The 14289-nt window shown below is 47.7% G+C and overlaps 1 protein-coding gene across 1 annotated transcript in view; it reads right to left on the bottom strand.

Annotated features, from left to right (window-relative positions):
- Window positions 1-3261: 3261 nt before the first annotated feature.
- The window catches only part of GBF1 (golgi brefeldin A resistant guanine nucleotide exchange factor 1), a gene marked incomplete at its 5' end in the record, with an annotated part of 30505 nt that continues 19477 nt past the window's right edge, over window positions 3262-14289 (bottom strand). Inside the window, 16 exons of the mRNA XM_009584447.1 lie at window positions 3262-3929; window positions 4279-4416; window positions 4625-4802; window positions 5044-5157; window positions 5748-5849; window positions 6212-6342; window positions 6713-6863; window positions 7827-8026; window positions 8422-8668; window positions 8971-9134; window positions 10802-11024; window positions 11242-11395; window positions 11847-11941; window positions 13335-13406; window positions 13998-14121; window positions 14201-14265. Of these exons, the coding sequence (XP_009582742.1) occupies window positions 3643-3929; window positions 4279-4416; window positions 4625-4802; window positions 5044-5157; window positions 5748-5849; window positions 6212-6342; window positions 6713-6863; window positions 7827-8026; window positions 8422-8668; window positions 8971-9134; window positions 10802-11024; window positions 11242-11395; window positions 11847-11941; window positions 13335-13406; window positions 13998-14121; window positions 14201-14265 (2445 nt within the window). The remainder of the gene's footprint in view (window positions 3930-4278; window positions 4417-4624; window positions 4803-5043; window positions 5158-5747; window positions 5850-6211; window positions 6343-6712; window positions 6864-7826; window positions 8027-8421; window positions 8669-8970; window positions 9135-10801; window positions 11025-11241; window positions 11396-11846; window positions 11942-13334; window positions 13407-13997; window positions 14122-14200; window positions 14266-14289) is intronic.

Raw genomic sequence — 14289 nt, 5'->3', positions numbered from 1 at the left:
GGTGGGGCTCAGATTGCTCCCGGGCCACGGGGCGAGCGGCACGAACCCCGCTGGGCCGCCTTCCCTGCAGGTGGGGCGAAGGAGCGGGGCACAGGGTACTTCAAGCTCCGTAACAGGCGCAGATTTTTTCCGGAGGAGTTCAACAGCTGGCATTTTGAGGAGTGAGGGTAACTTTGCCCCAGTGCTGGAAGATACTTCATGGAAATCTTTCCTACAGACCAGGTCTTCTGAGTATGCTCAGATTCAATTCAAAAATTGAATCTAAAAGCAGCATTGCTTCAGTTTCACAAATTTCAGTGCCAAATTTATGTTTTACAGCCAGGGCTTATCTTTCAATAGGGCTTTCTCCCACTAGGAAGCTTCACAGCAATGAGGAAAATACCAGCTCCACAGTAAAGCATCCTACTGACACACGCTAAATCCCAATACTTATTTCTATTCTGTTTCAGCAGTGGAAGTTCTTGATGTAATGGGAACAGAAAGAGGTACATAAATCCAAACCAGGGTGATGTCTGTCCAGCCTCCTCTGGAAAACAGCGAGTCAGACCTGTAAAAATGAGAAAGAAGTCCAAGACTAGAAGAAGTATATGCTGGGACAAACCTGAAGGCTAGTGTTGTGAACACCACTCCTCACCAACAGCTGCAGGTAGTATGACTGTCTTTTATGTAATTTAAGTTACAAACAGAGCTCAAGAGACTTATCGATAAAAATATGTATCACAGCACACGCTACCTGTCAATTGATTCTGATCTCCTTTCGGTTCAAACACTCTCCCTGTTATTTTTTCCTCTGTAACACATGAAACCTCATTATTGCAAAATCCAAACAACATTCAAAGAAATTTTTTCTGGTTTTCCCGTCCATTCCTATTCACAGTCTAGTGAAAACCGCTTAAAGTGTAATTCTGTCTGTCTTTCCAGCTGACATTCTTTCCATTCCAGTCCCGCTTCCTGCAGTTTCCTCGGGTGCAGGGTGCTTTGCACTACAATTGTCTGAATTAAGATGTAATGCTTTCAGTAGAAACTGGGTTTGCAAACACAGTTTAAAACATAGCATCCCCCAAACAACTGTCTGAAGGCAGCAGGAAAAACTGGGCTTTGCTATTAGCTGACACCACTCCAAGAAGTCAAAGGACTATCCGGGGATCAGAGGGCAGTAGTGCTGACATCAAGGCACTTGACAATTGAGCAATGGTTTACAAAGGATTAATCATCTAAAGGTTTCAGCAAGCATTTTGGAGACAGCTCAGAAAAACAGAGCTGTAAATAAAAGTGAAGGCTCGGAAATACAAGACAGAGAGGCAGGCTGGATACAGAAGGGCCATGGGCAGCATAAGGATTCAAATACATGAATGAAAACATCTAAGGGCTGGAAGGACACAATCTGGAAGCAGTGGCGGGTGAGGAAGAGAAGGCTGCAGCAGTGAAAATATTCCAGGAATGGTGGAAATGGGGTAAGGGAACCAGGATTTATTAACAGGACTTTCCCAGTATGCACATTACTCTTCCATTATGCAATATTTAGACCTTTGCTCATGCAATTCAAACAAACTCCAAGTTTTTAAACTCTTTATCAAGCCTGCAGGAGTGTCTTGGAATCCTTGTGATAGGGAAGGCCTTGGTGTCTCATGCAGCTCTAAGGACACTCCAGCACTGCGTGGATCTTGCCACATGATGAAGTAGAAAGTATCAGGAGGGAAGCATGTGTGCTTGTCCATATCCATGGCAAGCATTATCCCTGGAAGAGCCCAGGATCTCTCATGCCCTCTCCAAGTGCAAGTTCTATCAGTGGAAACAAGGATTTCTTCCTCATCAGACAGAAAATGCTCCTTTCTCCAAAGTCAGCCAGGTTGTCACCGAGGTCTGTGTTCTGGCTGCATGCCGAGATGCCGCAGGGCACCTGCTCCTCAGCCCTAGTCTCTGCCCTCAGTCCTGGTGGTGCATGAGCGCATAACACCAGAAATTTTACAGCCGACACTTCTTGCCAGAAGCAAGAGCAATCTAGCTGTTACAGCTCTGCTTTGCCTATGATGGGAACCATTTCTGCTTAGCCCCTTGATGGCCAACCTCCACTGCAGCCCCCCCATGAGCTGACCATTTGTTAGGGCAAGTCCCTCAGTGCTCCCCGCAGACAGAGCACACTGTTAGAGGATCCTGGTATATGGAGCCAGGGGTCTGCCTGGGCACAGCACCTTGACAACTAAACTCCACTCTTCCCAAAGCTCTGAGCCGCAGAACCGTGACAGAAAAGGAGTGCAACACTGGAGCATTCATTTACAGGATGTATTTATTACACTGTAAAAAGTCCATTGGATTTGGAGCCATTTACTCTATATGTACACTGGTTGTACTCCCACCCCAACTGTAGGTTCCTCCCAGTACAGTATACACCGGGTTGGAGTCATGCCCATCCCCCTCCCAGTCACCAGTGGGATTTCTGAGATTGATGTTATTGAGAATTTAGCCAACTAATCGAGAGAGGAGGAAGAACAGAGATGCAGCTCTTGCCAGGCAGCCAGCTCTGCTCTGGCCATGGAGGGGTGGAAGAGCAGGACATCCCTGCTACCAGGGCCTCAGCTGCAGGGATGTTCTAAGCAGAGAAGGAGTGGGCTCCCAACAACTAGAAGATGCAGAAAGGTGCAATCTCTGCAGAGCTTCCCAGAGAAAGCACAGCATACTTGCTGGGCATCTGTCAGCAGGTGCCACAGAACCCCACTTTTCTAGCTGAAGAGGATGTTCTCCTAAAGAATGGGGCTGGACACCCCATTCTTTAGGAGAGGCCAACGTAGCAAGTGGTGCACAACATAGCGCTGCTGCGCACGCTGGGGGAGTGGCTCCCCAACCGCTGTTTGAGAGACGGCTGTGGTGCTCTGCTCTCAGCTCACAGGACTCTGCATTTCCTTCTCATCTGCTCAACTAGGCAGAGCCTTCTGAATTTGCGCTTTCCAACCAGGAAGCCTGATTACGTTTACAGGAGGAGGGAGGAAAGCAAGCAGTGCTGCCCCTACCAGACCCCCCTGCTGCCTACTCCCTATCTGGCATGGGGATTGCTGTGATCCATGTTGCAGAAGGAAAGGCATGTGGCTACAGCAGACAAGAAGCCCTATGTAGCAAGCTGGGAGCTGCACTGTAAGCAATCCACATTTCTACACAAAATTTTTAGGCATGCCCAGAGACCAAACAAAGCAGTGCGACCAGAAGCATGGGCAGGAAAGCTAGGGAATGGCTAGGGAATTGTCCAGGGACTGGACTGAATAATCTGAAAGGCAGTCCTGTACTGCAGACCTTCTCTGGTGTGACATCAAAGAGTTTTCCCTCTTCACCAGATGAACTGGTGGCAGTTTAGTCCCAGGCTGCTGGGTACGGGCGTTGCCTGGCCCCTGAGATTGTGAAGGCAGGAAGGAGACTGGTCAGAGGAACTGGGAACCCCTCCAAGAAGACAGGGATTTCTATGCAGATTTCTAGGTGGTTGCCACAAGAAGGGAGCAGAATGTGATGTGCTCCAGGGGGATTGTGGCAGCAGCCCTTCTGCTCAGGTTAGCATCACCTTCTAAAACAAACATGCCTGCTATCAGAGAACATTTGGCCAGCATCCTCCACCCACAGAGCTTCCTCAGCAGACAGTTCTCAGACACCCTCGAACTAATTGACTTCAGAGGTTGTCATAGGGTCAGTGGGCCGAGGAGTAGCTAAGAGGGGAACAGGAGAGGTGGCTTCAATTAGGGCTGGGTTGAGAATGATTGGAAGAGTCATAGGTGGCACCCCAACCTGCAGGGGAGAGGCAAGAGGCTGCAGGATGAGTGGCGGCTGTGCTGTCGTAGGAGGTATGTCTGTAACGTGGCTTGTCTTTGTTGGAGCTGATGCTGGGAAAGAAGGAGAGGCAGAGGTGCTGATGGTGGGTGAGGCAGGTGCAGTGGCTCTCTCAGACTCTGGAAAAAGGAAGAGACAAAATATATCCTTACATAGTCCCTGACAAAGTCACCTTTCAGCTCAAAGCTAAGCAGGGCTGAAGATCCACTCAGAGGCCTTTTCAGACTTGCCCCTTCCACATACCTTCATACAAGGCCCTGAGGAGCAGGTGCCGATCACAGGCATTCTGCCCCAACCTCTGCCCACCCCAATAACCTCAGCAAGAAGACCACAACCTATCCATTTGGAAGCACAACAGTTCTACAACACCAGAGGCCTGGTCACTGTAGATCACGCTAAACCAAGGAAAAACAGATCCATGCCACCGTGCTGGGAAAATGATTCCAGAAAGAAGAAAATGGGACTCACCACTGGCACCCAGTTCACAGGGCTTCTCCAAAGGAGCCAGGTGGGGGGCTGGTCTCATATCCCCTGCAGGAGAAGGGGGCAGGGCAGACACTATTGATTTCTGATGCTGCTGCTCCATTGATATGCTGGGGACAGGATCTAGGAAAACAAAACAAGCAGTGAGCCCACACACCAGTTTGCTCACTCCTTTTGCCCACCTTCAGTTTGCCCTCCTTGTGCCACGCTCCCACAGCCTCCTGCAACTATCATTTCATCAGCATCCAGGCACTATGGCAGCTGGGTAATGGACAAGGTGCAAGCACTGGGTCCAAGACCTGTTTTCTTAAGGTTTCTCAGCCCCTTGTACCTTGGATGACTGTCTGTTTGAAGAGCTCATCCCGCAGCCTAGGTAAGAAACAGTCAATCCGCTCCCAGGTGATCTCCCAGAGATCTGAGTATCCTGTCCGTGAGTCAGCACTGTGGAATATCCCAGCCGTATCCATTACAAGCAGCATATTCTTCAGAGACTCTGGGATGGCCTCCAGCTGTAATCAGAGACACTCCTCAGGACACAGAGAATGGACATATAGCAATGAACAAAAGCTCAAAACAGCTCATGGGCTGCCTTGGAAACAGAGGCCAAGGGGAGAGACCATAGAATAAAATGGTTTTGGAAGGGTTAAAAGGTTAAAAAAACTCCACAAACCAAAACACCTTTAAAGTTCAGAAGGTTAAAACCAATGAATGTTTGTTCAAAGAACCACAGCATCACTTTCAGCAGCTTACCAGTAAGTCACTGGAGCCAGCATGCATGTATTTGTCCATGAAGTCCAGGATTGTAAGCCACAGGGCAGCAAAGGTGGTCAGTGAGAGCAGCGGGGAAAGATGCTGTAGGAACACCTAGAATAAAACCACAACTACTGTCAACAAGTAGTATCAGGGCTGCTGCTCATGGCTTGACAAGTCAGTCTTGCAAATCTGGAATTCCCCCTCCTTGTGGCAGGCTAGGAGCATGCACTGGCCCAGCCTGAGCATGCCAGAGGCCTCCACTCTTCTGAGCTGCATAGGTAGAGAAGTGGATCTTGAATCCTTTGCATGAGGCCACTGCAGTCTGCACCACCATGTCTTCCAGCCCTTCCAGACTCTCTGCCTTAGGTCAGAACTATCAGCTTGTGACATGCATCATTTCACCACTAGAATAGACTGTCTTCAACTAATGTCGAGTGAAATACTTCCCTCTCCATCCTTCATAAAGTCATGAACTCCTTCCTGACAACTTTTCCAAAGGCCAGGATCATGGAGACAGTTCTGGAAAGAAGGCATGTCCCAACAGCAGAAGGTGGTGGAGAAGCCCAGCACTGAAGACAGTCAAACTAGCAAACTGACACCTATCCAGATCAGAGATGCTGAGAAACTAACACAGTGAACAGTTTGTTTTTCTTGAGGCACATGGTTTCCCCTGAGCTTTCAGGCAGCAGAAGCATGCTCACCTTGGAAAGTAGTGTTGAGGCTCTCATCCTAGTTTCTTCCATCCCACCAACATCAGCTGGGCTGATGTTCTCGAGTAGCTTGGTTAGCAGTGGGAACAGCACCTGTTGGATCAGACACATTGATATTTCAGAGCTGAAAAATGACTGATGAGATTTGCATAAACAGCCTTACAGGAAGGAGCTGGCTTTTGGGACTGGTGGCTTCTAAGCAGAGAGCATGGGAGAAGCAATAGGAAGTGGAAATGAGTGGATTCATTTCAATACTCCAAGAGGCTCTGTCAGAAGCCTAAGCAGAGAGGGACTTTTCACAGGATCAGAGTAGGGAACGCCTTGTCTGTTGTGGTGAACAAGCTGCTCAAGAAGATGGTGCTAAAGCAGGACACCATTCTGCCATTCCCACACACAGCTTTGCTCTTCATGACAATGCTGTCCTGCCTACATGCCCAGCCCAGCCAGGAAGTTACCTTGTTGAAGCAGGACTCCCATTCCAGGGCATCCAGGGCCTGCAGGTCATGTACCAGGAGGGCCCGTTGCAAGTAAGTGAGTGCCTGCATCCGTACCTGGCGTCGGGCATCACAGCACAGCCAGGCAATACCTGCAAGAGAGGGATTCAGGGCAAAGCTCACAGGGACAGTGTCACTTCCTTACTTCCCCAGTCTAGGGTGAAAAGTCTAATGAAGATCAAACACACTCTGGGGAAAAAAAAAGGAAAAAAGAAAAAGGATTGTACTTGTTCCAGGCCACAAGCTGGGAATCTAGTTTCACGTCCAGAAGCAAGCTGGCAGCTAACTCATGCTAAAGATACTTTTCCGGACCTGATCCAAGTTCTTTTTCAATTACAGCAGACCCTAAAAACAACCTCCGCCTGCTTTCTACAGTTAGTTCTTGGCTCCTCAACTTTCCCGAGTGCTGCCATTATTTTGGAAGTGTCTCTGCTCATTCTCGTCACAAGGCGATGGCTTTACCCTGTAGCAAAGGACACCAGCAGTTGGACCACAGTGTTCGGGAATCTGCTTCGATTTTCCTCCCTGCTGTCTCTAGATGGCGTTGCTCCTCTGCCCAGGAGCTGTAGATGGTGGCCGCTCGTGTGTGCAGGGTGTGCATGAGGTCCAGGAGCTGCAAGTCAAGCATCACATTAAGCAACACACAGGACTTAAATTTTTGAAGGAACCCTGGTCTCTGCTCTTCCCCAAACCAATGCTAAAAGGCTCACAGCTACTCAAGCCTCCTTCCTGTATGTTCATAACGATGGATAGCTATGGAGATGGTGTTCGGCCCTGCTGTTTGTGCCCTCCTTAAGTGGTCAAGTGCCAGCAAGATTTGAGTCAGTTCAGTAGCCATGTCAATCCCATCTTCAAGGAACAGCATCCTGCCAGGAGAAAGAATGGAGCCTTTCCTGGCACAGAGCATTGACTCTTCCAGGCAGAGGGAGAAACCCAGTGACTCAGCTATGCTGTCCAGGGACAACTCTCAGCAACTTTTTTTTTTTTTGAAAAACAAACAAAAAAAAAGCATGAAGCACAAGCAAAGCTCCCTCAGAACAGGTCCATATGGGCAAATGACAGCATTCTAGTCACTTTACTACTGAACTGAGGTCCAACAGCCTGGCAGTCAGCAGGCCTGTGCCTTCACACCTTTGAAGTACCAGCTGGAGAGAGAAATTACTCCCTCATCCCAGTCCTCTGTACTTGAAATCCCAGTGCCTCACCCACAGGGCTTTCCCCTCTCCACAAGCTCAGATGCCCTGTCAGACTCCCCACTAATCCTACATGAACCTCATGCTTCCAAATGCCCCTGATCCACATCATCCTACCTAGTATAGTGACTCACAGCTCCAGACCCCACCCTCCTTGCTTTTCAGAGGACTTCTCTCTCCACTGCTATTCTGCTTTTTCCTGTCCAAATTGCAGTCTTCCTCTTTCACTGCAGAACAACACACTGCCACCAGAGCCACCCTCTGCCATCCAGTGCCTACTAACCCAGGATGCAACCCCGCCTCATCCCATGAAGAATCCCAGTGATTCCCTAGCAAGATTCTGAGTATGGGAAAGGAGAGGAGGAAATCCTTGCTATACTTACGTCCTGACTAACCTGTAAAGACACAGTGTGGTAGCTGGCAGGGATGCTCTCATCCTCATCCTCATCACTGTGTGTATGCGCCTGGTGCTGGCTCAAGACCCGTGATCGCCGTGTGGAGCTCTCCTTTGGCTTTTTTTTTAACCGACTGGATTTACTGTCATACCTGTGGCTCTTCCCCCTCTTCTCCTGGGACTTGTAGCCTAGAAAGTGAAAGACAGCAACATACCCTATACACACTCCACCACACAATTTTCTGCCTTTCAACACACACAGCAGCCACCTTTTGATATCACCAGCGGAGGGCCCTGTCCTGTGAAATGGCAACTACCCGCTTGAAGAGGTATCCAGCACCCCTCAGGAACAGCCTTCAGTAACAGCTGATACTACTACCTCCACATCAGCTCCAGATCTCCCCTCTATCCCAGAGAGAGGGGTAAGAATAACGTCCCTGCCGCCAGCAGGAGCCAGGACACTCTTCTCACAGCAGACCATTTTCTGGGGGTTGGGGACTCGTTCCCTGACAGTATACTTCACACTTCTTGCTGACTGGCCTCCCCAAGCCCGATCCTGATTGTCAAACCAAGGGCCATCTTACCCCCATTCAAGCTCGCCTCCACAAAGATGCGGATGGTTTTGACACAGAGCTCGAAGTTCTCAGGTGTAACGTGGGCAGCATCTCGCACGATGAAGGACAGGGACTCTACGCACTTCATGAGAGACTTTGTGTCATGTGGGCCCAAATCCAGCCCCACAGTCAGGCTGTACTGATTGACAAGAGGAGATGGCCCCAGCCTGCTGAGCCCAGCAGTGGATCTGGAGGTGTCGATGTCATCTTTCCCCACCTGCAGGGCACAAGAAGAGGGTAGCAGGAAAGGGTGCATAACAAGCGGCACTTCATGCACGCGCTGAAAGGGCCTTTCTTCTGAAACCAACATCCAGTCTGTAGGATCCATTTCCCTTTCTTCCTCATTTGCCTCCAAGCTTTCCCCTCTCCACCTGCATCTCCTCCCCATCCTCCCTTTACACTGTCAGCTCATCTTAGCTCTTTTCTACTGTCTTATTCTTTCTTCCCCTACCACACTGTCTGCCCACAACCATGCTAGGAGTAGTCTTCTTCAGGCACCAGAAGCCATTGGCTAATCACCATTAGCCAGCCACTGTTCATGACATCCACATCTGTCACTGAGCGATGCATCTTGCCTGGCTTCCCGTGATCTGTGTACACCTCCGAATCAGAGGTGTAGCCACGGTCCAGGCTCATGTCACTTGGATGATAGGAGGAGGAGACCTCACTGTCTGACTGAGCACCTTCAAGACAAAAGGCATGGGGTATAGATCAAAGCCAAATCAAGGACTTGGAAGAGTAGCTGTGGATAAGGGAGAAGCAATCCAGATTAGTCAGATCAGCATCAGCTAGGAACCACCAGCAGGCCCTGGAAGAAATTGGGCCAGGCCTCTCCTCCTGTGAGAGGAAGAACAACTACGACAGGAGCATGCACAGGAGACAGCAGGAAACACAGATCTTTGACACTGTTTCTCCCCTGTAGGTATGTCTGGCTTTCCCCTTCAGAGGGAAGAGGCTTTCCATCCTCTGCTATGTCACTTGTCAGCCTGACTGTGGATTTAAAAAGGGCAGGAAGTCCAGTGCTTTGACCCTGGGGGAAGAATCAGATGTACCACACACTTTAAGAACTACTGGAGGTGCTAGGTCAGCCAAGACAACTCGAAAAGCACAACACAGAATGACACGACTCATGTAGGGCCTCTGGGATCGCTCAGCTCCACATTAATACTGGTAAAGTCTTTCTCATGAACAGCAATCTACATTAGCATGTTCCACACCTGTCAGATCTACCTTCCCTGACCTTTAGGATAATCTTAAATTTCACATGTCCCAAGCACAGAAATCTTTGCAAGGGTCAAATTTAAGCTACTGATATAATGTTATTTAGAAGCAAAAATACATTCTCTCCATCATTCAACATTATCTAGAAACTCACCAGCAGAGAGACAGACTTGCTGTGAACACAGTGCACCAAACATTTTCAGAAGGAGGTAAAGAGAACTAATGTTCTGATGTGCAAGGTGCCACAGTCAAGTAGTTTGCTCAATCAGCAAAGACAGAAGCAGTTTAAAAAAAAAAAAAAAAAGATGGGAGAAGACAGCCCAGCATTAGCCCAGAAGACAAAGGGACAAAGGCTGTAGGGGTTTTGCAAAATCAGCCTTCTCCCATCTATCTACCACAAAGCATCAGGACCTAGCAAGGAAGTTCTAGAAAAACAAAGAGGAAAATGAAGGCTTCTGGAAAAGTCTTTTCTCGCTGTTTGCTTTAAAACTTTGAAGCTGTCAGCCTCAAATACATTGCCAGCTGGCTAAAGCGAAACAGGAACCGTTTGCTGAAAAGACCGTCTTTCTAACACAGTCAAGAGAAGTGGGAAATAGTGGGTTGGTCTTGTGGGAAAGGTTCAGGCACTCTGAACACAAATGGATTTGGAAACAGAATTTTAAAGAACAACTCCCTTTACGAGATCCTTAAAATGGGGACAGAAAGGAGTCAGTCCCACGAAAGAAGCAAGTATGACAGGAACAACAGCTGAGTTTACATTACACACCCAGATGAGAGATTAAGGCTATATTACCCAAGGCACCAGACCACAACCAGCAGAAAATGCTCCTTGGGTAGAGCAAAGACCTTCTACAGCTGCTACAACTGATATCAGTTTTCCTCCCACTGCTCCCCCAGGGACTAGCACCTGGACTGCTGCTCACTGAGTAGGAAGAGATGGCAGAGTAGAGACAGGGACAGACCATGGGGTAGGAGTGAACAGCAGGTGCTGGTCTTTAATCTTGCTAATGTAGTTTAATATCAGCTTTGTTTTCTTGCAGTCCCCTTTGCTAATTGAAAAGCTTGAGGAAACAGCTGCTTATCTGGCAGGCAGGCATCAGATTTCCTAGCAAAAGCTGGCCTGTCTTACCTGTGTCGTTATCTGCCCTTGCTGTAACCTGCAGGGCTGCAGGTGGCTTCACCCCAGACCCAATACACTCCAGGAGGGTGAAGAGTGTGTACCAGTCATCCCCAGAGTGAATGTTGGCAGCGTTTGTCTTCAGCAGTTCATGGAGGCCGTAGGCAACCTCATGGCTAACTCTGGACAGCACATTTGGCTTCATCATGAGCAGGATACGTAATGAGAGGAGAACCTGGCCAACAAAGGAGACAAGAATAACAGACCCTATTATTTACACTCCATTCTCCAGCAAAGTCCCCCTTCATTTATTTAGAGCTACTTACAACTGCTGTTTGTTGTTACCTGCAGCACAGACAGGTTAAATGTGGGTCCATCCAGCAGCAATTGATTTCCTGTGTTGCCAGGTGTAGCCATAAAACCCCAGTAACTGACTTTCAAAAATCCCTTACCTGTGCACTGATTTCTTCCCGACGAAGGAGCCGAATTGCCAGTCTCAGCAGTCCCACCACTGCCCTCTCCACCAAGAAGCAGAACTCCATCGCGTGGACACAGAGATGATAGAGGTGGTCTCGTACAGTTTGCCAGACACAGGTCACACGGTCCCTAGCCACAACAAGGAGGAGGGAAAGGGTAGGATGAAAGGAGATGAGACAAGCAGGATCCAGCCAGCTCTCCCACAACTCCAGACAACCCAGTATTTCTTCATTTCAATGAAAAACTCCAGCCGGGAGATATAAGAACAGACACATAGAAACAACAAAGCCATCAAATTTCTTATTTACTTCATTACTTGCAAAGCAATCAGGTGGGAGAATTCTCCCTCCAGAGTTTAGTTTATGTTCTCCAAATCTCATGATATCAAGCAATAACTCATGGGCGAATAGCCCCTCTGTTTGCACATGCTAGAGTGGAATTATTAAGCCCTGAAATTACAGCCACATGCTACTTCAGCTGGCAAATCAAGCTCATAAGGAACTCACTCCCTGGACCCAGGCAGCAGCTGCAGTAAAGCAGGGACATTTGCAGTGAATCTGCATGTATTTCAAGGTCATACCTATTCTCTAGCACAATCCTCAGAAGCATCTCCAAGCAGAAGGCAGCATCTTCTTCATCGTATGTCTCCTCATCAGGAGTCACAGAGATTAGAGCCTAGAAAAGCCAGGAAACGTTTGTGAATCGCAAGCCCCCAAAACTGGGGGACCAACAACTAAGGACCAACAGAATGCTTTGAGTCTGGGCAAAACTGCACTCCACCATCTGGTGAGGTCATGCATAGTTTATCAAAAATGCACTGGATAGAGGTCAAGCTAAATATATGGAAAATTATTTTTTTTTTTATTATGCAAGATGAATTTACAAGATGTTCAAGATGTTAAACTCTGACAAAGTCTCTCAGACGGAGAGAAATTCTGAAAGCCAGCAGTGTCTTGCTAAGAATATGTGAAGCACAGAAAAGATAGACATACCTAGGAATGACTACAAATACTGGAACTATTCCTCTCAAGCCATCAGCTTGTATATGAAGGGAGAATTCCTGACATAATAGGAGTAAGAGCAAAATGTTCCCCCAGAACTGAAATGGCACACAAAAACTGAGTCACCATTTCTCCACATGGGCCAGCAACATAGTGGTCTTTGTGTGATCCAAACAACAAGTTCTGCTTTAGCTGTTTTAAGTATTGTTCTTTGGGGTTTACTCACTTAGCATCTTTATTTTGAAACTCAATACCTATTCTTCTGAACTGCTGCAGCAAGCCTCGATAAATAAACCTTTCCTTTGTTTTAGCACAAGTCTCAATAGTGTCATGCACCCTATTGATGAAGCCAGTGAATTGCAATTACAGCAACCTGAAGGGAAAGACACTTGCACTGTAAGGAGCCATCGAATTAGGCAACACTCACTGCCAGCCCACACAGCATCCCTGCAAGGGCTGCACTGAACTATTTGCTTTTGGAAATGGTAAGCAGCAGCCAGATTCGTTCCACACCCTGGAGTGGTCTCAAACTCCACACTAGATGGAGAAGCCAGTATCAGAACCAGGTAAATAACTACCCTCCCCCAGGGAGATGAGCTTCTCTAGCCCAAAGGTTAGCGAGTCCAGCCTTATTACGTCTCCCACAGCAGCCAGGTACCACACTACCTAGGGGCACACAGTCAAATATTTCTGTACAGCTTTTGCCTCTAAAGTGGCCTTTTAGAATGTTCTCATTAGGCACACAGCATACCAGAAAAGATGAAAAAGCATAACCTTAAGTTCCTACACAAAGCTACACATATTTTCAAACACTTACCATGACCTCCTCAAGGCTTTTAGAATGCATTCCACAATTTAATGTCTTCCTCTACTACTGAAGCAATTGTGGCTGCCAGCACAGAAGTTACATCTAACAGCTGAACTAATGACTGGTTTCATATCCCAAATAGGTCCAAGACCTCCTTTGGGGGCAGGGAAACTAGGCAAGTATACAGCACATATCCATGATCATACATAGCATACTTGTTCCATCACCAGTCCAATCACTTGCCCGATATCTCTCTCACCTTCATGAGCTCCTGGAGGGATTCAAGTTGGAGGAATTTACTTTCTGTGATCAACTTCTCAGGATCACATTGCTGCAAAAGACAGAAAAGAGGACTGTGCATCTGGGGGATGGGGAAGGCATACAAACAGATCCTCCAGAAATACAGCTTGTTCCCAGGAAAGATACAGATAGTGGCTTTAACACAATTACCTGGAGGAAAACTCCTGCCAGCTAGTTCACTCCTTTAACATCAATTACCTTTAACAGACCTGATCTGTGCTAGACAGATTTTAACAGATGACTCCTCTGTCCACACACTGCTCAAACCCCAGGTTCAGATTTTGTTGGCACCATATGCTTTAATACTGTCTTGGAAAAGATTACTCATTTGAGAATTTATTAATTTGTCTTCAATTATAGGACTGTGACTCCAAGGGCACATCGCAGCCTCTTGTGGGGAATCATTCCTGTTTTCATGTGTTACTACATTTGTGCATAACAGCACATAAGACCCTTTAGCTGTCAAGGCAGATACGCTCCTCTGTAGTTTCCTACAATTCCCAAGTCCTCTGGAACCTGCAATACTGCCTAGAAGCATGCATATTTATGCTTCTGTTACTTGTTATCCACACAGTACTGTCACCACAAACAAAAGCAGGTTCTTTTACAGCCTGTATGTTACCTTTATGCATTCCAGAGCTGTTCTCTTTGCCTCCTGTGTCTCTGTAGATGGCCCTCTCATACCAGATTGCTCCGTCCCACTGAGGGTGAGCCAACTAACAAAACTCAGCACTGTAGATTCGCCACTGCAAATCAGAAGACACTAGTATCAGTGAGAAAACAAGAAATCATATTCTCCAGCTTTGGTACATCGACATCACTCACCGGTTAGATGGTGTCTCCTCACGTTGCAGATAGATTTTGCCATTAGGATCCACAAAGTCTTCGACCTGGAAGACAGACCAGAACACGTA

This window comes from Fulmarus glacialis, unplaced genomic scaffold (genome assembly GCF_000690835.1).
Source record: "Fulmarus glacialis isolate BGI_N327 unplaced genomic scaffold, ASM69083v1 scaffold49698, whole genome shotgun sequence".
Taxonomy (NCBI): Eukaryota; Metazoa; Chordata; class Aves; order Procellariiformes; family Procellariidae; genus Fulmarus; species Fulmarus glacialis.
The sequence above is the reverse complement of the archived record's forward strand: the minus strand, read 5'-3'. Positions and strand labels throughout refer to the sequence as shown.